This window comes from Lasioglossum baleicum, chromosome 4 (assembly GCF_051020765.1).
Source record: "Lasioglossum baleicum chromosome 4, iyLasBale1, whole genome shotgun sequence".
NCBI lineage: Eukaryota > Metazoa > Arthropoda > Insecta > Hymenoptera > Halictidae > Lasioglossum > Lasioglossum baleicum.
The window spans coordinates 12,960,557-12,986,436 of record NC_134932.1 but is presented as its reverse complement, the minus strand read 5'-3'; the positions used below and the strand labels follow the sequence as shown (position 1 = coordinate 12,986,436).

Genomic DNA, 25,880 nt, shown 5'->3' with positions numbered 1-25,880 from the left:
GTACAATGTACACACCGTGCTTTATTAAAGACGCACAGGCCAGCGATTGCTGGATTTTAAATAAACATGAAATCACATCTTCTTTCAGCGCAGCTGACTGCAGCCGAGCGAATTCCATTGGAAACTCGGATCTTCAGGGGAATACAATCAATCGACGGAACAGAGGTAAAAACAAGCTACAAAAAATCAGCAAGAACAACATAAACAAAACAAAAAAAAAACGGAAAAACAGACCGCGTTCTATCGAAATTCTCGTGCGATTGGTGGAGTAGTCGTGGGAGCAACTGACCTGCGCTCTCCGAAGCGAGGATGTCGGGGCACGCCTGGTATCTGAATAGCAACCTGCTGTCGTCGGTGCAGGTGTCGACGTTGCTGACGGGAATAGAGCAGGTTCCGTAGCCCCGGTTGTACGAGAAGGTCATAGGGCCTCGGAAAGGGCATGGGACAGGTGTCGCCTCCTCACGGAACATCGAGTAGAGCAGAGCATCCCCGGTGATGGACGAGCACAGCGAGGCCAGGGTGCTTCTGCTGTTACAGTAAGCTGAAACAATAGAAACATCAATTAACACCCGCATTCTACTCGTCCTTAAATTTCCTTAAGCAAAGTATGCTCTTTATATATGTATACATATGGACTTCAAATATTGGAGAATCGCTAATTTCAGACACCATCTACTAATCACTGCAATCGCGAATTAAATTAAATAGTAAACTCATTTTGTCTAAATATTAGAACAATGTTAACCAGAGCTCCGAGACTTCCACCAGATTCCAATCGATGGGAACGGTCCTGTAGCAATAGTGATTCAAAATCGAGCACATCTTGGGGACGCGCCACTGGTCGGTCGTCGACCCGAACTCTTGGCTCTCGATCCGGAAACGAGTTTTCTTCGGGGAGGAAAATTAAAAAGGAGACGCGGCGCCTTCTGCGACAAAGAATCGAGCCAGAGAGAGAGAGAGAAAGAGAGAGAGAGAGAGTGAGAGAGATCGGTACGCAACGTATTCGCGCGGGGGTGGGTTCGGCTGTTTTTTTCCCGCGACACCTGCGCGCACCACCACTACCACCACCATCAAGAGAGGAAAACTTCCGGGAGCCGACTCTCTCTCGCCTCGCCACTTTGCCAGCCCGGCAAGAAAGAAATCGCGGCGAATATCCTACGCGAAAGTTACTTCGGCTATGAACTTCCTACTCCGCGAGGATTCGTCATCCTGCCTTCCTTCGCACTTTCCGCTACCCTTTTACCAACCTCCGAGACCTCGACTACCACGGGAAAAGACCTTATGGCTGCGAGGAAGTTAATGCGCCGCGTGCCGGAACATTTATTACGGAACGATGCACGGAATTGTTTTAAACCCTCCTTCCCCTAGCCACCTGAAGCTTATTAATTGGATTTTCCATGATTCTGCTGTACCAAAGGTAAGATCATTCAATATCTCAATAGTAAAGTGCGTATGTTATGCATTTATCACAGAAATGAGTGTCACGTAAAACTAATAATTGTACTTATAGATTATTTTCTTCTTTAAGAATCTTAATGGGTCGGAAGCAATATATTGACTCGAGGGTCCGAGAAGTCGGCGAAATCGTGGAGAGTCTATCTTTCGCAACGGTGTTTGTCTCACTTTGGAAAAAATTATTCAAATAAAAGGATATTTATGTATTTACAGGGCGCGTCGGAATCGACAAAAAACCGTGGGCAGAAAGGTGGAAAGAACGAATGTAATTTTCAAAGCGTGGAAATGGAAAAAGTGCAATGTCGTGTCTTTCCCCTATTTCCAAGTTTCCCCCGGTGTTTCGCTCGGCGGGCTCATTTATTTATTTATTTTCGCGTGGATGCCCGGTCCCGTGTCACCCTTTCGTTTTCCGCGGAGTGAACGCGAAACACTCCCCTTTCTCCGGCGAGGGAGCTCTTAAAATTTTCATCGTCATTTATTCGTTATTAGGATCGACTTCGTTCGTCCGAGCGCGAGCGCGCGCGTCGTTTCAACATAATTAATTCGCCCTTCACCGAAGCCACGTCTCGCTGATTAATTAGCCCCGCTTTATTTCCACCGGTCACGAATGGCGGGGAGGATAGAGCGATTGCTAAAAAGGGCCACGTTAGGCAAATTAAAACGAATTGTTCTCTGTCTGGCTGTGTTTTGCTTCGGAGACTCGCGAAATCCTTGGCTCACGGCTCGTCGCGAAAGAAACGAAATTAATTAACTTCCCAAAGGGTCGTTCTTCGACGGTGATCAATCTCAATAGAAATCGCGGTCGGCATCGATCGAAAAATCAACCCGGCTAAATAGAAGAAGAATCGAGTAATTGGGGCACGCCTGAATCGCTGACAAATGTGTCTGACCAACGCTCGACAGCTCCACTTGAGAATGGAAGCGCTCCAAGTTTTTCGCCAATTCGACGGACACTCGACTAAGACATCGAACTTGAATCAAATTCCTTGGTGAACCGGAAAGGTATTCAATCCATTACAAATTTCTTGTTCCTCAAATTTTTTTAAAATTCTCAGCGCCAGAAATGCACAAAATATTTTTATGTTCATGTTCGAAATGGTTGAGTCAATTTTATAAACATTGTGACAATCTTACAAAAGTGAAGTAAATGCACTCTTGTTATTTTTATCATTAGCCATCTGAAATCGGACATTTCACTCGCAACAACCTAATACTCTGACTGTAAAAGTGGAAGTAACGTAAACGCCGAGGGTTGGAGTTCGGAGGTAATCCAGGTAGAAAAACGCGTTCCTCGCGAGTCATCGGGCCGCGTCGCTGGAGAGAGTGCGAAATTAGAAAGGCTTAAAAAGTGGAATCCTGTGTCCCGAAGCGGGCTTATCCGCGCGCGAACTCTTGCGCGATAAACTCGCTCGCGCGGACCGGCCAATTAAATTTAAAACGCGCTCTCTGTTCTGACAGTAATTCCCAGCCACCCTAAACTTCCCATCGGCTCGAGTCCCTGGTCCGGGGCATGGCAGTCAACGTTCGTTGAAATCTTTCCAGGGGTCGGCCACGTCGGAGAAAACTCGCGACGAAGGGAACACGCGAGAATCGCGTTTTTTCTTTATTTTTCCCCGCGTGCGGCCGGTAATGAGAACAACGCCGGAGAAAACGAGTTGACTTTTTTAACGAACGCGGGGAAACGACGCTGCGCTCTGGGGGCTTAACCGGAGACCTTTGCACCGGTGACCGGTGCTTCTGTTGCCGCTTGTTGCGAAAATAGTCCCGCGTTGCTTGCCATTCTAATCTGTCGGCCGACACTCTTCCTTGATTTCTCGCTGCTTCCAGTTTTACGCTGCACCGTGTACCGTTGCTCTAGCCTTTCTTTCCGTTCTTGCACTAATCGGTTTAATCTGAGCTTTCTATTCCATTAGACGCATGTTTCTTTGTCCCGTTTTGCGTTAACGCTATTCTCACTCAGGCTACAACCAGCCAGGATTGTTCTTGCAAATAATAAATATTAGAAAACAACGAAAGAGAAAAAAGAAACGAATAGCTCGGTTTACCGGTCGCGTTTGCGAACAAGAGCATTGCCGGCGGATGGTTAAAGAGGATAGGTTACCTCGCAATAATACACCATTGGACCCCCATCTACACAACCATGGGAAACTCATGGTCGGCGATCAGACCCGAAATCCGATCGAACAACACCGAATCGCGCGGTACAGCAGAAGATAAAGCAACAACGCCTCGACAGGTGGAGTTTGGGATCGGAGCCAAGCGGTGGATGAAAGGAGAGGGTTTACCCGATACATATATACAGGGTAAAAAGGAAGGGGGACACCGACCTCTGGTACCGCCCCCTGCTGTCTCGCATCCGCATTTTTCGACGATTTGTCAAAGTCCCTCGAGTCTCCCTCCTCTCCACCCACATATCCACGTTCGCTCCGTCACCCGTGCTTGCGCTCTCTCTCTCTCTCTTTCTCTCTCTCTCTCTCCCTCTTTTACTCGCTCGCTTTTTTTATCGGATTTTAATCTGCATAGTGTCACACCGCAGATACCGTCGCCTGCAGGCTGCATTCGGACCGTCAGCGTGCGGGAAAATGTGGGTCGTTTCTGTGGAAAACGGGGGAAGATGCGGACGGTCGGTGACAGCGGATCGCGGAGGTGGAAATAAAGGGGTGGCATGTGTGTGTGTGTGTGTGTGTGTGTGCGCGCGCGAGGGAAAAGGCTCGTCATGCTCCGGGCGACCAAATGAATGGAAACTGCGGACTTCCTTGATGACGGTGATACACGGGCCCGTTGCGTCCTGAATGCCGACGTCCCGAATAAAATTGGATGAACGGCGCGCGCCGTGGCCATCTCCTTTTATTTTCAACCGAGAGATCCTTACTCGCAATCGAAACCGCTGATATCCAGGGATTTTGACCGTGGACTTCATGAAAACCATTCTTGCGGGAACTGTTGTACGATGACGGTTCGCCAGGTTATTAGCCGAAGAGAAAATTCTTGATTCTTCTCCATACAGCTTCTTTCTCGAAACAATATTGTCTGCTTTTAAGTGGATTACGTTCCAGTTAGAAGTAGGAGTCACGTTTTACTATGGCATTTTTTCGCAAGCCGCACATCTTATTTCCGGAGGATCAAAGTGTCGTTAGGAGGTTTATAAGAAGCAGGATCAGGTAACCGCATCATCTATGAGCAACGCCGCGCCGAGGCGAATAGAATGACGAGGAAACTACGTTTCACGATCGTAACAGGGTGAAAGCATCCCGCGCACCGAGACGCGTCAAAGTGGAAACCCTACAGGATTGAACGGTTTTTCCGAAAATCCTCCCCTCGAGTTTGCTTCGCGTCGAGTGATTTTTCGAAACGTTCTCTCCTTAAAAGAAAGACAAAGAGAGACGCAGATACGTTTTCGCGAGTAAAGTCGCTGTTCTATTCATAAAAACAGAGAGCGGCTGCCTTCTAATATTTAATACGCCCTCGATCTATGGCCTGGCATGTGGGTCAAGATGCTCCTTGCTAGCGAGTAACACAGTCTCCGTAGGATCCGTGAGCCATATATGGGTCAGCATAAGCAGCGACCCGAGGACCTATAATTCACCGGTTCCTTTCGCCTATACGGTACTCGATACTCTGTCCACTATTGTTCAACTATCGATTTGCATCCGTCTACGATGCTAGTTATTCTTGTTAGAGATCAGCGTTTCGGCCAGAAGGACGCTGGGGACTCTCTTGACCTCGTCCGTCTTGCTCCGGCGAGACCGTTGTGCGACTTTTCGTTGCACTATTTAGGAGAGGATTTATTAAACTTCACGTGCTTGTTATGGTTTACATTGTAACAAAAATATTCTGGATTTGAGGAAGTCTTTGTTCGCGAGATATCGAATGATGATTTCGGGTCAGAGTGGACCCCGCGGCAGGGGGATAAACTTGAAACGAAGCTCTCGAACAAACAGAGATAATTCAAGGTCCAGCGGACCACGGTGCTCCGAATCCGCGCAATAATCTGTATCCACGCGAAAACGATGCTCGATAAATATCCGGAACGCGAGCCATTATCACGTCCCAGAAACTTCGCCATCCATTCTGTTGACGGCGTATTAACGAGGCGCGGGGCTGATTGCACGATAGAATCCGGCGAAGTGCTCTCGATTTCTTTTCCCGTTGTAAACGAGGCCCCCGTCTCGGAATTAGCAGAACCGTTCTCCTGTTTCGCCAGCCTGTAGCCCTCCACCCCTTTCCCACCCCCTTTCAACCCCCCAAACTCCGATTTCACCATCTCCCCGGTCGTTCCCGTTTGCACAACGAACGAAAGTCGTTAAGTTCTTCCCCGAGAATTATTCCGGCAGCCGTGTTGCCCCCCCCCCCACCTTTTTCTCCTTTATACCCTCTCCCCCAATTCCCCTTTCCACCCTCTCCCCCTTCAGAATCGTGGACGGTTTTCTTCTCGTCATCTTCGAGCTTTTAATTACCGATCGGCATTCTAATGAATGAATGGATTTCCTCGGGGCCACTGGGAAATCGTTATCGATCGCACGAAACAACTGCCCGACGGGGGTCGGAGCGATGGGGGCAGGATCAACGGGGAACACAGACTCTGCAATGGTTTTGGCAGAATTCTACTTACTTTCTTTGTACTGGAGAACGTTCGAGTGTTTCTCGTGAATGACGACGCAACGGTAGCAGGATTTTCTGCAACAGAAAAACGACGGCGTTTAGTACTTCCGAGGGTATTCCTTACGAATTCGAATAGGAACACCTGACCCTCTTAGCCGAATGATTTTACACAGTGGAAGGAATTCGAGAAATTATTCTAAACCATCCAACCATCTATATTTGAAAAAATTCCAGGTATAATTTTTCCACATTCTTTTCGAATCCTAAAAGTTATCTTTCAAGGGAACACGTTGAGAAACTATACTTTAGCAGATAGTCACGAATGCGAGATAAATCGCCTTCATCTTTCATTTGAAAAGGTGAAGATATCTATCTCCACGTTCGAATGAATCCTGGGTCGTATAGAAAATTACTTGCACGTTTGAATACAGATAAAACCTCGTCTTCACCTCCTAGAATAAAAAATAGAACTCGAGTTATCTATCTCTCCTTCTCGTTGGACGAAACTTCTATTTCAATATACAAGATCCGAGATACAAGAAAATATATTTTTCATTCATCGTTCTTGTCGCATGTATTTATACAAGTAGAATTTCATTGGGATGTTCCAAGGATTGTAATAAATTTGAAGCTTGTTATGTTTAGTAGTTGAATGCATTTTCTAGGGTTTTTCGGAGGAAGGTGGTTTGGGAAAAATTTGGACAATGGACGAGAGGCGGGAATCGCGCAGCCTGGCTCCCAGACGATTTATCGTGTATCCGCAGCGCACGGTTTGAACTTCAAGACTGAAAGTTACCGCCGCGGCGAAACTTGTTCCATTACGTTAGTCAATTTAAGGCGAAAGGCGGAAAGAAAGTTCGCCGCGTCATTAGTCCTCTCGAATCAACTGTTCCCCCCTGACGGAAGGCTTCTCGTTCCACTGTCGAGGTTGCTCTTGCACCGACTCAGTCATCTAACTCTGCCAAACGAACACTGTGCACCACCCGGGGACCAATTTAGCATGCTGTCATCATTGTTCCCCCTTTGTCATTAACCCCTCAAAAATCTCCTCCACTTCCCGGAACACAATTTATACATTATTCAAGTGGCACGACCAATTAACTACTCGATTACAATTACATTCTTTATTTGATCACAATCTTTTTAAATCATACAATCAACATACTATGCTATCGTAATTGTCTCCTTTAATTTTTCATAGTGCAGTCGATATATTGTTTAAAAAATATAGTCAAGACTTCATAATATGATATAATTAAGGATATATTTCTCTGGAAAAGTACTGTCAGATGAACGTCCATTTAATATTAATTTAATGAGGAAATTAAATTATCTCGGTGGCAGACAGTGTTTCATTACTAACATATGTATATTCGTAACAATTATTTTCGTCTACATGTCTGTCTCGCTTAAATGTTCATTCTAGACGAAGTTGTACTAAAGATCTGTTTACAAGACAAAAATTAATCACGAGGAACAATGACGATGAACGTCTCCTGCCGTTTTGAAAATTCGGGAAAGTTCATGAAAATCGACTTTCCGGTTTCCCAGTCGCGGGAATCATCCCGCTTCGATTTCTCGTCGCTTTTACAGTAGGTGGCTGAACAGTGAACGCGTTAATCGCGTGCAGTAGAACGAGCACTGGCTGCTCAGACTCGGCTCGATCGGTTTCCTTTGCGGCTGATCCGATCGAGCCCGATATTCAAATTCAAAGATAATATTCACGGGCGGATTCGTCGCTCGAATTCCAAGCCCGTGGGCTGTGTCGCGCAGCCCCCTCGTCACTTCCGGCGGTCCTTTCTCTTTCTTTTCCTTCCCTTTTTTTCTTTTCTTTTTTGTCTTTCCTCCTTTTTATCTCGCTCGTCGGCGTATCGATCGGACACTTTGCTGGCGAGCCCGATAGGAATCTCCACGAAAGTTCGGGCAGCTCGTGTGACACGAGCATTACGCGGCGAAACGACGACGACGAGGAAAACCAACCAACCTTCCCTACTCACTCGCGGGAGCCACGTCTACACCCCACCCCGCAACAAAACCCTCGCTTTTAATCCCTTACTGCCTTCCGGCGAAACTCTATCCACCCGCGAACGTATTGCCACCGAATCCCAGTGTCTCCGCTTTTTCCGCGCGCGTCGACGCGATTTTTCCACTTCCCCGGAAACTGTCCCATTTCGGACCCGTGAACGATTAACCCTTGTCTCCATCGTCTAAAGTCCAAGTCTAACGATCTAGAGCAATTGGTCACTTTAGGATCATACGTTCAGGATCGTACGAGGTTTTATCTTGTTCATTTTATTAGTTTGGTGTGAGGTATTGCGATGTGTCGATGGTATACTTACTCGTTCACTAAAAGGAACTTGTCGCCTTCGTTGTGCAGACACCTGCCTTTGCCTGATAGCTCGTTTTTCGAGATCATGATTGGATGGGTGACTCCGCTTTGAAACCAGGTGCCCTCCCATCGTGGTGGAAACGTGCATTCTGAAACAATGAATTGGCAAACAATTAGCCAAAACCATCTATGCGATATGATATTAAATTACAACGTTACAATTGGTTGCTGGCTGAAATTGAAAAATGCTATCCAAGTCAATCTACACTCGTAACATAAACCAATTTGCAATTAATCGACTCACACAAGACGCGAATCAAGTGAATTCAACTGAATCATCAAAAAAATCCGCATTTCCGACCTGACCAATCGGATCAGCCACAAATCATTATGTCTGTATTACAGGACTCGCTTCGCTGGGCGCACAATATATCGATAGCTCGTCAAAAAGCGGGCTTAGGTTCCCGCAGTAAGCCGAAAGCCGGCGAGAGACACGGCGCGCCGGAAATCGTGATATCACGGCGGAAAAGGACGAGGAGGCGACGTAATATTCCCGACGAAGTAATTCGGGACAAATCGTAGCGGGGCACGAAGACAAAAGGGGTGTTCGGCAACGGGCGCGAGTAAGGGTTGAAAACGGGCGTATATAGAGAGATGTGGTGGAGGGGAGTTGGGAGTGCAAGGAGGGGGCGGGAGGCACAGGCGGGAAGGGAGCATAACCATGGCGTCGAGATGGGAATTCCCGGGACGGGATAATCCCGGGGGCGAAGCGAATTTCCGGAAACTACTGCTATAGCACGGAAGGGATACATCCAGCCGAGTTATCGACGATAATCGAAACCCGGGGACGTCCCTCGTGCCTCGTTCCTTTCTCTCGGCAGAGAAGTTCGCTGCAAACGGACCCTACCAACACCTGACTGTGCCGGTTACGATCCGTGGGAAAACCAGGTCCGCGAACGCGTTTCCACAAAATCAAAACTCGCCGCCAAAAATTCAGAAACTCGAGGGAATTCGATCGATCGCTGGGAATCCAAACCACGGTAATTTATGCAGAATGATACCCTTTCGATCGTGTAAGAATAGTTGAAATTGGCGGGAGGCTTCGATTGGACTTCAAACTTTCCGAATAACCCCGTTAGAAGTCGTTCCGCTGATTTATCAACCTGTAATGGCAGCGTTGCTTTTATCTCTGTTTTATATGTTCTTCTATTGGTACCTTTACTGCGCTTTCTCGATAGAATCACTCTAATCTTCAGACTGCATTTTGTGGGATTTGTTCCTTAATTTTGCGTGAAAGTTCCTAAGGCTTTGTACCTTATTATTTATACGTTTATTCGTGGCAGACATTGCTGCAGGAATTTGATGTCTTCGTCATCTACTCGAAACAATTCAGACTTACGACTACCGTAGACAGAATGAAACAACCAAGACAGTTTTATGGGTTCAGATCTGGTCAATTATGGTTTAATGAACGTTTTCCTAGGAATAAACAAGAGCGGGCAAGGTTTGATCGACTGTTCAAGGTTAGCAACCCCGAAGAACGATTCCGCCGGTGCCGTCTAGCAATTCCTCGAGTCCTCCCATTACCGTCAGCGTTTCCAAGCTTCAATTCCGCTCCGGCGAGCCTTTACAGACACTTCAGCGATAGCAGCGCACGAATATCGTGCCGCTAAACGCCTCGTACCGTATAAATCCATCGCGTGGCAGCGTAGCTTGTCAACGAGTGCCGGCAATTCGAGTTCCACTTCTAGCTGCCGGGGAGAAAAATCGTAGAACCGGATCGCATCGCGTGTTCGAATCCGCGGAGCGTAGACGCGGAATGCTCAAGCCTGGACAGCCGATAAATAAATCAATCGGGCATCGTTTCTCTTATTCCCTTCTAATCCTCTGGAAGCTATGTCTCTTCCGCAGCGAAAAATGGTCTCGGCGGTTATGGCACAGACGCTAACTAGCAGTAGACGTCATTCTACGTGTCTCATTGTCGGAACATCCATATTCTTCGAACGCGAGCTTTCGGGTTCTCTTTGCAGCTCGTGCTCCGTGCCGATTTTACTTGGGACCTGACAGTAATATTAAATAAAAATGTCACAAATTCCTAAACAATGTATCCAAGTTTTTATTATTGCCAAGCCCCGATGGTGTTAACAGTTGTTCTTCTAAAAAATTCGACCAGTAAGTGAAAGAGCGAAGCTGGCTTCGATTTGTTGCGAGGATAAGCCAGCAAATAAATACTCCTGGAGCTGGACGGGTTCGTAGGCGGTAATGAGGGGCTAATTAGATTTGATTCCAGGGCGAAAGGAGGAAAAATATTGTTGCAGAGGGGCCAGGCGTTGGCCCGGGGCTCTCGTCGCCGCGTCTTTAAGTAAGAGCTTCGTAAATAAAGACTGTTGTTGCCGTTCGCGGAGCGAGGCGAGACTGTTGATTCATCTAATTGTGGTAATCGTTTTCGCGTCACCGCGGGAACACAAGTCGGGAACAGAGCCCCGGTACTCCGAAGAGAAAATAATCGAGTTGGATTCGTCTTTGACGATTCCGCCAGCCCGACGACGGGGCGACGACGTCGACGAAGACGGGGCGAAGGCGACGGCTACTTTACTCCGTCGGTTTCGTTTCTCCCCCGTTCTTTTTCCCTTTTAATGGGACGTTCGGTACGGGAAGCGACTGGCTGCCTGGTTGGTTGGTTTGGCGTTCCTCACGACGGAACAGATGTCTCCTCCTCTCGATGCGAAATGAAAAAAAATTTATCTCACCCCCTTCCCCGGGGATGGGGCACTTTCGCTCCCGCGGCCGGGGGTGGCTCGTGGAATAATAAAGCGCGGAGGAGAAGCCGTTTTAAGCGGTCCCGAGGTTGGCGGTGATGCTGCTGCTACTGCTGGTAGTTGCTGTTTATCTACGACGGACGGCTGATATTGACGCGCGTCATTCCGAGAAATGTTCTCCACCCTCCCGACAACGGAAATGCCTCTTTTTAAATTCTTTGCCCACGTTACGGTTCCTACAGCGGCGAAATGTTTTCTAGTTTCGGGAGATAAGGAAAGGTACTAGGAATAGGATCCTATGGGGAATGATGTAGGGAAAGGAGGATGTGTGAGGATTTAGGGAAGGGTCATAGGATAGGAAGGGATTTCGATGCGAGAGCTGAGGTACCAGTGATGGGTCTGAGTAAGGTACTGTGTTAGGACTTAGGGAACGTGTCTCGGAACAGGAAAGGAAAGGGGCAAGAGGATAGATCCAGGGAAGAAGCGGGGATGAACAAATTCGAAACCACAGAGTTTTGAAGAGTTTCTTCGTAAATGCAAAAAATCCATAGACGATAGTAATAAAAGAATCGAAAGAAACTCATAACCAGCGTGAAACTGCTCCAGTTTTCCTGGCTAGCGCGCCCTAAAGCAGGAATAACAGCCGGTACTCGACCAACGAAACCGCCCCCATCGAAAGCCAAAACACGAAATTTCGGTGTCCGCATCCCGCGGTCCCGATCCATAAATCCAGGGTAAACAATCGGCGAGCACGCGACGCTATTTCACCCTCTCGAAGACGGGGTCAGACGGAGACGGCGTGGCGTTCGGCGGCACGCGACGCGACGCGAGGCGACGGGGGTCGATATTTACGCGCGCAATCCCGTGGCCTTATCGTTTAACAGCATCGGAAGGCCGAAGATTCGATTCCACGTGTCTGGGGGATGAGGCTGGTTGGTAACCGCTCCGGTCGTTTTTTCCAGCCTCCTCCCACTCCGGTTCCATTCCGCGACACCCCCTTTTGCCGAGGGGGTGAGAATCTCCATCGCGACTGGCTGGTGCGAATTGTGATTACGGATTTCGAGTCTCGCGCGCGGATTTTACGAGCCCGCCGTGAATCGCTTCGTTCAAACCCCGGCCACCCCCGCCCCGCCCTGCCTGCAGCCAGAAACTCCGAGCCACCCCCGTTCTATGTAGAAGAGAGAGGGAGAGACGGGCAGGAAGCAACGCCCGGCATACGAACCACATGGAAATAAATAAATGGCTGGGGATGGCCGGCGACGGGGGATTCGCTCCAGGGACACCCACCACCTGCTATCGATTTCACCCTCGAAACACAGAACCGCCGTCGTTCCGACGAATCACTTCTTCTCCACGCTCTTCTCTCCATCTCTCTATCTATCTATCTCGCTCCCACTCTCTATCCTGCTTCTTGCGATTCCGTCGGGGAATCGGTCGCTTGTTCCGCAAGACGTACACTGGTTCCTATTGCTACCGCGACGCGATCTCTTATCTACACTGCAAGATAGCTTCGAGGACAACTGTTGGGCCTGTCAAGGGCTTCGGAGACGAGCACAGACAAGCTCCTGCATCGATACGACGATGCCCCTCCTCCTCTTGTCGAAAGACGAATTTTAATTTGATTAGTAGGTATGCGAGACGAGAATTGAAAGCGTTGAAAGAATGAGGACAACCTCATTTCAAATTCCTACAGCTCGATCGCTCGTGAGTTTCAACTTTTAATGTTGAATAGCAGGAACGGTGAAACAAGAAAGACGAGTCTCGACGAACGTAATACGGACAACGGGCAGAGTCCGATAAACTTGAGCCGACTAAATTGAAAAGCTGTAGGTAGCCGCAGCCACCGGAGCTGATTGAAGATTCTGTTATCAGCGGGAGGGAGAGCGCGGAAATAGACGGACCGGAAACCAGCGCGGCGCGCGCGGAGAAGGAAATGAGCAGGGGAAAACAACGTAATTCATCGAACGCCCGTGGCTTTTTAATATCAATAAATTTGCCGATATCTTCTAACGACACTTTAGAAGTGACTGGGCTGCTCCGAGATGGGGCTAGGACCAAGTTAATGGAAGATCTTCCGCGGGAAAACCGGGACACGCTTCTGTTTTTCCAGTTTCCGTGCACAATGGATCGCTAATGCGATGGGGACGATGTATATTCGACGATGCACCGTTCGTTTTTATTAAGTTTCAATTTCGTAGGGAGAAGCGACGGAAATTGAATGGGATTGACGTAGACTTCGCTTAAAAACGATAAGGCAATGCTCAGAATGTAGCTCAGCACTGAAATCAATTGTAAAACATGTTCAAGTAACTGTTCTGTCATCTTAACGTCCACATCTCTGTGATCCAGGAACATGATTGAAAAGTAAAAACTTAATATTAACCCAGTACAACCATAAAGAAGGAATCAAGATTGATCAAATCTTTGTATTTTTCGATAGCTCGTTGTTGCTACGGAAATTTCGGAAAAAGACGCGAGACGGAACAGCAGCAGAGCTCGAATCACGGTTTAATTCGCAATTGACCGTACCGGTTCGGAGATTTATATTTCACCGAAGGTTTCCATTCTCCCGCCAATCCGGGAAGAAAAAAGGAAAGCTCGGCTGGACAATGGAGGAACATTGTCCGGAAGTGGCGCGTATAAAACGAGAATGACGACTGAACGTTCCGATAAAATGCATCGGAAAAGCGTCGTCGCGCGAAGGAGCCTCGGTATATTCGCAAGCGCGAGTTGTTCCGCAACAGTAGCGGGTCCGTGGAATAGAGTGTCGATTCGCGAGAATCCGAGGACGTTACTTTTCGTTAGCCAAACGACTCCCGGCACCGGGCCGGGGATTTGTGGAGGGAGAGAGAGAGAGAAAGAGTGGGAGGGAGCGAGATCGCGCGAAATTACGCGGAGTTTATTCTCACGGACGAGTCATTACTTTCCCGCGACCTCCTTACACCGTATCCGGCTTCCTCCGCTCCATTCACCGGGCGAATAACGATCCCCTGGTGGCTCTACGTCTCTCCGGAAATGGGCCGCGTTCACCAATTGGACAATGATAATAAGGGTAATAGCGACAGGAATAATAACGACGATGATTAGAAGAATCGAGTGGAACGCTTCCCTGCGACGGCCAACACCGTTCGCGGTGAAACCATAAGTTTACTGTCCAGTGTCGTTGGACAAACTAAGTACGATGATTGACGATGATCTTGAAGTTTTGATACTCAGAGAGAAGCAGAATACATAATCTCATCTGAAAGATGAATTGGAAAGAATAGTAGGAAGAGCAGCAACAACGAACAATCCTATTCCATGATAAACTCCAGCGGACACTGTTAACAAATTTGAAGCGAGCAAAAATATTCATGGAGTTATCAAACAAGTAGAAACGTCGACAGCGAAATAATTGTTACGCTATTATCTGTTCAGCAGGCAGATAATGCTACAAGGTACCGGTCTTCCCATTGAAGGGTTTACCACCGGGGAAAATCTCCAAAAGAAACTATTTCACGTCTAATTAGATCATTATCCTCCGTTTCAGGAAGAGGAAACTCCAGGCACGAAAGAAAATATTAGCATCCGTAACAAGCATTCTTATAATTCCTTCTTGGAATCCGTACTTGCGCCGTTTAAACGGCGGAAGACGTCTCTGTCTCGTTACAGTGAACAAATCTGTTTGAACGAGCCGAACGGGTACGTGAATATTTTACAGGATATTTCATTCATCGTGCAGGAAAGTTATTCTTCGCCCGATAAACGTCCAGAAAGTTCCCCCACACACACAATAGCGTCGTTGCTTTTTGAAATTTATTGGCGCTCGCGCGCTTTCTACTTTTCCATTATATTATTCCCGGGAAAAATCTCCTCGATCTTTACTTGTTAGCAAGAACTATAGCCTGTTCCACTTTCCACAATCAGCCTGCGCCGAACGTGACTCGAATGTCCGTGTTTTCCCTCCGCGGCGGCCGGGCGCAACGTCATTATTATTGATTAACATTCGTTCCTTCGTGGTTTCCGGCCACTGTTCGCATCATCCGACCACTACAATCCTTCGAGAAATATAATATTCTAACGCTGTATCTATCGCTGCTGGTCAAATCATTGGTTCCGGGTGTTTATAAATAATTGAACAAACATGTTGATCGAAGCAGAAATCGCGACACAAGTGAAAAATTGAATCGATTGAATCTTGTAATTTTCGTTTAGGCGACAGACAGAGTACCCCTGAGCAGTTTCAGTGGCCGGTGTTGACAAAAATGGAATGTTCCCCATTTTTGAGGAGGAAAGGGGGAGAAAGAAAGGGCGAGAGAGGAGAGAGAGAGAGAGAGAGAGAGAGAGAGAGAGAGAGAGAGAGAGAGAGAGAGAGAGAGAGAGAGAGAGATCCGTTGGACAATACACGCGATACAACGGTGCTGGCAATTTTTCATTCTTTATCCCCGGCACAATCCATTTCACCGGTAGTCAAGCAGCCGTAACGACTCCTGCGTGGCTGTAATTTAGCCCAGAAATGGCCCACGACAAACTACACCCTGCTCGCAGAGCCGCGGGGGCAGCTCACGTTGCCGGCCCCGAAATTTCTTGATTAAGACGACGACACGCGATCTTTCGTGGCCACGTGCCCTCGGTCCTCTTCCGGTTCGCTCGATCGATCTTCGAACGCAACGACCCGAGACGCGAGAGAACGAAATATGGAATTTTTTTAAAACATCTGCACACAATTATTCGCGCCTCGATCCTTTACCCACAATTAAGGGCAGTATCCTAGTTTCATTGTTACTTGAAATTTTCCTCTTATTGTTAGTAAAATGACTAATTTAAATAATCAGCATCGAGCGATGTATTTTCGCAAAGTGTAGAGCAATTGTAGACGGATGAAGTATGAAAGGCGACCGTAACGTATTAGCGTAAAAATTTATTTATTGGCAATAACGTATTGGCTGTGTAAAGCATACATAGGTTCGCGCCCTCGGCGGCGTTGCATTGTTCGGCCGTTCTTCGGGGAGACAAGAACGCGGCTCGCATCATTTCGCCGATAAATTGTTTGCAATGGCGCATTATCGGGCTGTATCGCACGAGCAATTATCAGCTGCAACATCGTTAGCTTGGCAAGCTGCGGATCACAATGGAGCCCGGCAGGGCTGGGTCCCGCGGGAGATTCGAGGAGAGCCGCGACCGATGTGAATGCCGCAGATCGAAACGCTGGATAGCCTGCATACAATCTCTGTGCCTCCTGGCCAGAGAGATGAAAACCGAGCAGCCAATAGAATCCAAACCCATGTCCGAAGATGTTCGACAGCCAATAGAATCGAACCGTGCCTCCAAGAAACCTAATAGGAAGCCGATTACAGGCTAGTTTAACCAGTAATAGTCGGACGAAATTTTCGCACGGCGAGCACAATCTAATTTCAACAATTCGAAACAGAGGCGGCATTGTTCGATAGTTAGAGACTTTTGTTGTCAGGATTTCCGAGGATTTGCATACAAGCGTCTGATTAACCCGCAAACCAACGGCGCTAGCTAATCAGTCGAATTAACCCATTCACTGACATCCAAGCCGAGCCTGGATTTCGACTAATGAGATGCAGAACCTTGATTCCGCACGCGTGAATCACAGTTTTGCGCTCGTACACCGACCTTGCAAATGGATGCAGCCGGTTATCGCGGTTCTGCGAGTTCCGTATGCTTCGAAACGCAAGAAAAAGTTTATTTTTGTTGGACGATTTTTGCTGGTTTTGTTGGTAAGCTTTAAAGATGCGGCTGTTTCTCGAACATTAATAATGATACAGAACTTAGGTTTGAACAGGAGATTAAAGACAATTTTAACATGGAAGGTCTAACAGATTTTAGGAAAGGTCCACTTTACATGTTTCCGATAATTTCCAGTAAACAACAATATAAATATCGTCTGAATATTTGAAAATTTAATGAGAGAGAGAGAGAGAGAGAGAGAGAGAGTTCAAAGCAGAACCGTGCACAGCCGGTGAAAGACCAACATAATTTAATAAACTTCCACTTTATCATGTATATATTGTATATACATTTCCAATAAATTTGTTTAATGTTTAATGGGAGCGAATTTAAAGCAGAATTTCTCGCATTTGCAGCGTGTAGAGGTTTAAAAAGACAAGCACTAAACGTGACTATTTTACATTACTTTATAAGAATAAGAAAAATGTATTTATGAATTTGTTGAATAATTTCTCATGCATCTTTACAATCTCAATGTTGGTAAATTAACATTTGCTAAATTCTTCTTTGGCGAACTTATTACTCCTCGGTTTCGATGCCGGGAGAGCCTCATGAATGTTGGACGCGCAGTATTTTCAAATATGAATGTTTATCGCAGCTGCAATGCTATCTTCGGATTCGAGACGGCACGGCATGCAACAAATAAAATCTACGGGGGTAAATTCGCGCGCGAATGGCTATTAGACGGCGGATCGCGAAGCAGCCGTAGATTTACGACGCGCGAATGAAATATTTGCCAATACGGATGCCGGGGCGAGATTAAGTAGCTGGATACCGTCCCGCCGGGAGCAGCCGTGTTGATACAGACGACCTAAACTTTGGCTATAAACTGCTCGCGGTCCTAATATATATCATTTATCAGAAGGAAAAGTAGCGTCAGCCGTGGTCCTGCGGGGGCCATTTTCAACGGGCCTGGTCCGCAGAAAGAATTCCGCGCTCTGCACAAATTCTGTTGGTACATGTGAACACACCTCTCGAGGACACTTACCTTTACATCCAACAGAGTCGTCTTTTTAACCTGTTCGCGTTAACACGTTAGCATACTGGAAACTATCCTGCTCTTGCCGAAGCCATTCTTGAAGAGACGGGTCTGTCATGTTGGAAATTAATGCTGGAGGCACTTCATGGAAAACTTGACCATTTGCAAAATTCGTTTCCTGGTTCATTTATAAATTGTTCTGGGTTTAGTAATCAACAATTTCTTATACAAGCACAGTAACAAGGTTCTTTCAACTATGAGAAGGTGCAGGTTCATCGATCCAGAGTTCTCTAGTTCGAAACGATCGTACAAGTGACTATTAACTACTACAACCTACCCATCGGCACTTTTATTTCCGGTGTGGACGCACGCATCGACAGAGGACAAAATCGAGAGGGAGAGAGAGAGAGGAAAAGAGGAAGAGGGAAGTCGCGAGACAACAAACCTGCAACATTGTAGCCACGGTGTTGCATCCCTTTACTTCCTATTTCCCGGCGTCCTCCACCCCTTGCCCGGGCTTTTCAAAAGGGTTAACGAATTCGGCAATCAACGGGTATCGATTTCGATCGCTCGCCCGATTTTACGTGCGTTTTTCACCGTTTTTTTTCTCTCTCTCTCTCTCTCTCTCCCACTCGCTTGTTCCCACCAGCCTCGGGCCATGAAAAATCTCGCCGATCCCGTGAAATGATTCGGCTCGCGGCAGTTAGCTCGTTATAAAGGTGTTCCGCGTGACCACGGAACCGGCTATGGACAAATTATCCTTTGGGATTTGGTGGGATCCCTGGACCATTCGGATCCTCTTTGCCGCACCTGTGTTTCCCCGTTGAAATATTTTAAACGAGAGCAGCATCTCGGTTTTTGGTGTATAAAAGTTTGCGACCGATACGATGGTTTTAATAATGTCGCTGGTCTCTAAATATTTCTGCTTTAAAGTGATATTAAATATTGCTGAATGTCCAATTTTCTGTGAACTGTAGATATTATAGAATACCAATTTTCAGAACAATGTGATTTAGGAATTAGGGGTCGCAAACAATTAAAAAATATTTAAGGATGATCTGCCATCAAAAGAGGTCCTAACTGTATAAGTTAAAAATATAAGATTGGCCAGCACATGAAGGGAAGAAAAAGGAGATGCACGCTCCATGCATAATTTTCACGCAGTGGTCCATTTATACGGGAGACGTGCCGAGTCCGAGGGCCAGCAGAGGAAAATACTTTCGCGTGCACCTCGAATGCAACTGCATCCTATTTATTCGTCTCGGACCTGTCTCACGCTCCTCGCGAACTTGACATACTTCTAGATGCGTTTATAAAATCTACAGTCTAATTATTAATGTCAAGATGCAACGATTTATTATTCGCTCTATTTTAAAGAATTAATGATAGATTGCTGTTGACTGGAGGATTGATACTGCTCTCGAATTGTTTTATTATAGTATAGACGCCTCTCCGTGGTAAATAATACTGCGGAAAGGATCACGCTGTCCGTCAGACGATTGTCCCTCGACAATCCCTATCGATATTCTTCTCCGCTGTCAGAAAGGAGAACGGCAAATCGCGCGAAATTCCGCGCGCAAAACCCACCGAAGAACGTCTCGACAGCGGATCGACAGGCAATTGACTAATGGATACTACGAATTCGTTTCGATCCCCAACGAAAGGCAAGTTCAAGGACGTCGCTGAAGAGTCCCTTCAAGGGGGGTTTCGCTAAATGACACGACGTTTCCATGCTGGGAGGACCAATTTTCCTGACGAAGCTAAAAGGAGTCTGCTGAAAACGTCCGTCGCGAATCTGTGACTCCAAAAGGGGCAAAAAGTCTTGGAAAAGCTGATGGATGAAAAGAGGCGTTCGTGTTTGCATGGAATTGTTCAGATCAAATTGTTGTTGAACCTTCGTATGATCTAAACAATAAAAAATTTAGAGGCGAACAAACACGATCAAACGAATAAAAATTTTCTCGCTGTTTTCCGGATTCTATCGTAGAAGCAGGTTCTCCGAGCCACGATCTTCGAGTATATTAATCAGCAGCTCGCATCGTTCCCGATCGGCATGCCGCGTCATTTGTTTCCCCTTTGTCCGTTGTCTCTTTTTCATCTGAGGAAAGTGCAAGAACATCGAGCGCGTCATATCGGCAGCCATTGTGATCCGGATCAATGCCAATGTCCAGCCCCGGACTTTTATCGAAAGAGAGAGGGGGAGGGTGAGGAGAGGAAAAGAGGAGAGGCAGGGTTGAAGATGAAAAAGTGCCGTATCAACGTTATACAGTGGCCCGGATTATTCCCGGGCCCTTTGAAGCGCCAATCAATTATGCACAGCGAATGGAAGCACCGAGACCTTTTTTTCTCCCTCCTTTGTTCTCCGTCCAGCTTCCGCTTCTCTCCCCACTGCTCCCCTCTCTCGCTCTTTACTTCTTTTTCATCCCCCTTCTTCTCATTTCTCTGTTTTTCCTTCGTCTCCTTTTGTATTTTCAAGCGCGACGACCAACCTGTTTTCGGTCATCCTGTTGTCTCCCATCAATTATGCGACCGAACAGATAGATTAGCGGATCTTATGCACTTGTCACACAATTTTCAAACGGCAGAAAGCTCTCACAATTATCTCGCAGACATCAGAGTAATTGATCGCCAAGCTAGAGCACCAGCAAAATTCAGGAAAATCAAAGCAGTGCTAATAAAAATGAATTTTCTCAAATACACCCATACATTCATCCTATGAAAATTAATTTCTAGAGCTGTTCGAAGATCAGCATCGCCGAAATTTTTTTTCGATTATTGGGACACTCTGTCAGGAGTGCTCTCGACCGCTTTTGGGACCCAAATACCCCACAGAGGGGCTGCGCTCGCCTAGTCGAGATTACTTTCCCATTGACGGCCACTTTCGTCCCCCAAACGACAAGAACCTGCTCCCCCGAGTAACAAATGTTTTTTTCGGAGGGGGGCAACGCTCTTCTCACGACGTCCGTTTCGCTCGTGAACGAAATACGAGGTGGATACGACCACCATCCAACGAAAGCGAGTGAGAGAGAGAGAGAGAGAGAGAGAGAGAGGGGGGGGGGAGAGAGAGAGAGAGAAAACGAAAGAGAGAGAAAGAGTACGCGATTGGCGGGGAATGAATAAAATTGGAGACTTCGAATATTTCGCCCTTGGGAGCAGTGGCCATTTTACGCGCCATTTCAATCCGTGACGTCGTCATCGAGAACGCCCCTCCTCTGAAACGGCTGGGAACATTTTCGATTTTTTCCTCCCCCTCCCGAGCCGCCCTTCCAATCTCACCGTACTCGTTTTTTTTCCCCCGTCGAAATTGAAGCGTCGATTATCGACCCCATCGACGGGACGGCATCGATCCGAAACCCTTTTCCCTTCGCCGTCAACGAACAACGCGGCCCGATTGCGAGATAAGCACGGCGACGGTTCATTTACACCCTCCGGCCAGTCGACCTTCGGCATTCCGCGATTCCGATCGATTGCGATTTTTCCAAAAATTCTGTCACACCTTGTCGTGCAAGTGTAGCCTACTAACCTCTTTGAAGAGTACATCGTAACAATGGTACAGCATTACTCCATTAAAAAAATATTTTGGAGACATATTCAGACATTCGAACGACAGTATTTGGAAGGCGAAAGATGCAGCTCTATTGTCCAGCTCGGAGACCTCGAAGGGTTCCAGCAATTAAAAGGAGGGCAAGGTTAGACGAAAGAAGTAACAAAGGGAGTCCGTGGGACGAGGGTTGAAGGCAGAAAAAGGGCGTGTGGGCGAGGAGCGGAGGGGGCCGTTGGCTCTACAACAACATCAATTTCGAAGGCGGAAAAAAGCACGGCGGAGAGGCTGAAAAAGACAACGGGAAGGGAGGTAGCGAGCAGAACAACGGAAAATTGAGAAATAAGGGCGGACAAAGAGGAGACCGTTGCGACCGGCAAGAAAAACGGAATTGAAACGAATCGTGGAACGAATAGTCCGGGCTCCGGGTAAAAAAGGAATGGATTAAGAGAGAAGAGTGGAGAGAGCAATGGAGCGGGAGGAATGGCCAGAGGAGAGAGAGAGAGAGAGAGGATGAGAGAGGAAAAGACCCGAGGTGAAACTGCGAGGAAGAAAGCACGCGAACGGGGAGAGGACGCGGGAAAAAACGATAGTTCGAAAGGGGGTTGGGCTAGAGAGAGGGCGAGGCTGCAAGCGCAGCAATATCAACTTTCGTCCTCGTAAAACTTTCCAGCGCTGACGGCTGACAGCTGTCAATGACGGGCGCGGACGCGGACGAGGATGAGGGGGTGGCCGCGGTTTTCCCAACCCTCCTCCACTTATCCCGGCAGCTAGAGTCCCGGTCCTTGTTCGTCTACCGAGCCAGCCGACGACTGTCAAAGTGTCAGGGATCCGCGGCCGGCATTCTTCTCCCGCACGACTGACAATAATTCACTTGGCCGCCCGAAGATTCGCTCGCCTTCGTCTGCCACCCTCTACCTTCTACTCAAAGATCTGCGATTATGGTGGGGCGTGTAGCTCTGGGTTATAACTTCCTGAAAATGTAGGATTAGGTCCTACATGCGTCTCTGAACTGTTGAACGATTACTCTAGCTGTCCGATCGATGTTCTTGAACAGGGTAATAAATCAGTCTTTAAAAATGTTGCCAACAGAAACAATTCACCAGCAACAGCTAAGGAACAGAGCTCCGTAAAAGTATTAATGCAGGGAAACACGTGAGTCTCTGCATAATTCCAGAAACGACCAGAGTGCAGCGATGGCGGAACGTCCAAATAAAATGCCGGTTATCACGAGATCGGCCCGCGGTCGTGGAGTTCAATTTGCAAAACACCGATTCGAGTGGCCCGACGCCGGCGTCGAGGCATTAACAGAAACAAGTTTCACGATTTACTTGGCAAAGGGCACGAAAGGGTCGGCGAGAAAGAGAGTAAGAGAAGGGCGAGAGAGAAACTCTCTCTGAGAGTGGTCGGAAGGACGGATGAAGAGGGGGATGGAAAGAGAAATAGGAGAGAAAGAGAGAGCTTTATTGACCCTCGAAACGAGTTTAAACCGAGGGTGAAGCGGCCTGATTGCCGCACCGATTGTATTCGCTGCGGCATAATGAAAATTCTTCTTGCGTCATCTGCCCCCGAGGATAGTTTAACGGCATACTGAAGTCCCTCTGCCTCCCATAGTTGCCCGCTAGTTGATCGCAATCTCCTGTCGCGCTTCGACTGTTCTCGGCCGCCTTTAATCGTCCTTAAAACCTCCAGGACCACCGGGAAATTAATTAAGGACCTCGAGCGTACGTTCTCCGAGAGTTTCTCCTGGTTCACGGAGTCATTCGACGCGTCTGCCGCCCGAGGAAATTGAGATGATCCTGCCTGATTGCCGACGATGACTCGCCTTTTCCTTCCGCCATATTCAGTTCGCCGGAAAGCCTCCCTCTGGTTCTCTTAGCATTCGAAGTACATTTGACATTGTTAAAGCAATCTTCGTAACTACACAGACATCCGAGAATAATCAGAGAATAGCTAACTATTTATATAATATAGCGAAAATAATCGAAATAACCAGAGAATAGCTTTTTCTCGACAAGATATATGATCTGTGTGTTGAACTGGTTATTGACACAGGCCAATCTCGCCTCGATCAACTGTCGCCGAAGCGTTTTCCGTTTTATCCGCCTAGGATTGATGACAACGCGCGAGGCGAGACAATGATCTGAAACGGATTGACACAGGGGGATACTTTCTATTGCGTTAGTGCATGAGCAAAAGAGAGAGAGAGAGAGAGAGAGAGAGAGAGAGAATGAGAGAGAATGAGAGAGAATGAGAGAGAGACGTAAGGAAGCCGGTGTTAATCGTATAGACGTAGACGGAACAGGGTAAATGTGTTCCGTCGGAATTAAACAGATACCCGGAGCGGAGCCGGCGTCGCCGAGCTAAGAACAGTTAAATTTGCAATTTGTTGACACAGGAGAGAGCCCGAATGGAACCGGGAATGTTCCCGGTTGATTTTCAGGAATTAATGACGTTAGCTTAGTCCAGTGCTCCGTGAATCGCATTGGCCTCCGTCGAATCGCTACTTACTGTTTTAATTCGGATTATAGGATGAGCCTTGGTTTCAGACAGCCACGAAACCTTCTCTCTCTCTCTCTCTCTCTCTCTCTCTCTAGCTCTATCTCTGTCCTCTATCTTTCTGTCTCTCCTCGTTCAAATCCTCGCAAAGTACTTTTATTTCCCGCGATGCGGCTCAAACATTAAGAGATGAAAACGTTGGCGCTCTTATCCGCCGAAAGTTGGGATCTCCGATAAACGAATTACGGGGATATTAACCCCGAAGGAGTTATTTCCCATCTTCATCAATTATGCGCACTCTTTACCCGGTACATCTCTTCCTGAGAATACGAAATTTCACCGAGACGTCTCCAGAAGGAATTAGGCATCTCGGATTCGGGTCACCGATCGGCGAAATGAATAAACAACGAAAGTGATCTTGGCGAAGGAGCTGGGTTCATTCTGGGTATAGAAATTAATTTTAGATTCTTTTCGAAACTGTTCATTCCTCTGATAAAATTATTTTATAATATCTATCCAACAGAATCGATTAAACATGAAATACCGTATATGATCTCGCATTTGATTATGCGAATGCTAGTGGACAAATCGACTTTACATTTTGCATAAAACTAGTCAGAGAATTGCAATAAACTCGCAAAAAAATTAAGAAATTAAGAAACAAACAATTACACCTTCCTTTCGCGACATGTTGGTCACAGAAGCAAACATACCACTTTGTTCGTATATTCACGGTATGTCTGAATACAGGCACCAAACAATGTTCCCAGCTCCTTGGTAAGTGGAACCAGGCAACAATGGTCAGACAGGAGTGTTCTCGAGCTCTCTGACCGGCGATGAACTTCCAAATTGCGTTTCCTCGGCCGACTAAATATTCCAGATTTTCATTTCTTGTTTCGCCAGGTGGAATCGGCCGTTTCCGACGGTCGCGCTATGAATTACACAGAGCGAGAGAGTGAGAGGATGGTGGACTTTGGAAAACTCCACAGATGTCAACAACGACGGTCGCCGTACCGTGGGGAATCAGGTAAACAAAGAGGAGTTGTTAAACGCGAGCTCTCTCTCCTCTCGCTCTCTCTCTCCTCTCTCTCTCTCTCTCTCTCTCTCTCTCTCTCTGTCTCTCTCTCTCTCTCACGGAGAGAGATAGCAAGGCGATCTTGTTCTGAAGCATCGGGGGTGGCACTCTCTGGCCAGACAGGCTCATTCGTTATTCATTCATCGAAATCACTCGCGGATTCGCCCCGGCATGGTGCGGTAGCCGGAGCACAACACGCGGAATCACCATAAAACCCGTGGAAATCCGCGACACACGGAAGACACTGCACAATTCATACAGCGCCGCGGGAAAAGAGGACTGTAACGAGACCGCGTGGAACCGGCGTGGAAACGCGACGCGAGAAAATTGCGTTTCGCATGGCAGGCTCCTTTTCCGTGTCGATGGGATACTTCGCGGACCCACTGTGATTCCCTCGCGAAACCGTTTGCAAAAACTGAGGGCTTTTCCACCACGGAGAGTTCGCTCCGAAAGTCGGATCACTGTTTCATCTGACCCTGTGGAGGGTGGTAATAATTATATTCGTTGTCTATCGATATCTTTTTACAAAACCGGAAACTTAGCTTGCGAATATTTTGTCGGGACACTTTGAAATTTTCAGGGAATAATATCTACTTTCGTAACTGGTCCATAATTCGTTTAAAATTGAGGAACTATCGACTGCATCATTATTTGTGAAGATAACTTGACCAGGTCTCCGCAGCCGTGTTTAAAGGAGGTTTTGAGAGAAGATTGGAATAAATCAGAGTGGCATCTATATTCCTGTTTGGTCTGAGCAGGGGAAAGAGAGAGTCAGAGGCGCGCGGGATCTTGAAAGAATGATAACAAGGCAGACGCGACGACGCGTCGCCGCGGTCTCGCGACCGCCGGATGATAAATATTCGAGTGACATGAAAATTTTGCAACTCGGCGTGTCCGACGGTGCT

General features: G+C 47.3%; 1 protein-coding gene across 3 annotated transcripts in view; it reads right to left on the bottom strand.

Moving 5' to 3' along the window:
- Positions 1-25,880, bottom strand: part of LOC143208348 (uncharacterized) — a 315,575-nt gene that overhangs the window by 77,358 nt on the left and 212,337 nt on the right. For all 3 annotated transcript variants that reach the window (XM_076422728.1, XM_076422730.1, XM_076422731.1), the window contains 3 exons: positions 8,397-8,535; positions 6,068-6,132; positions 290-541 (listed from right to left, as the gene is read on the bottom strand). In XM_076422728.1, coding sequence (XP_076278843.1) covers positions 290-541; positions 6,068-6,132; positions 8,397-8,535 — 456 coding nt within the window. The remainder of the gene's footprint in view (positions 1-289; positions 542-6,067; positions 6,133-8,396; positions 8,536-25,880) is intronic.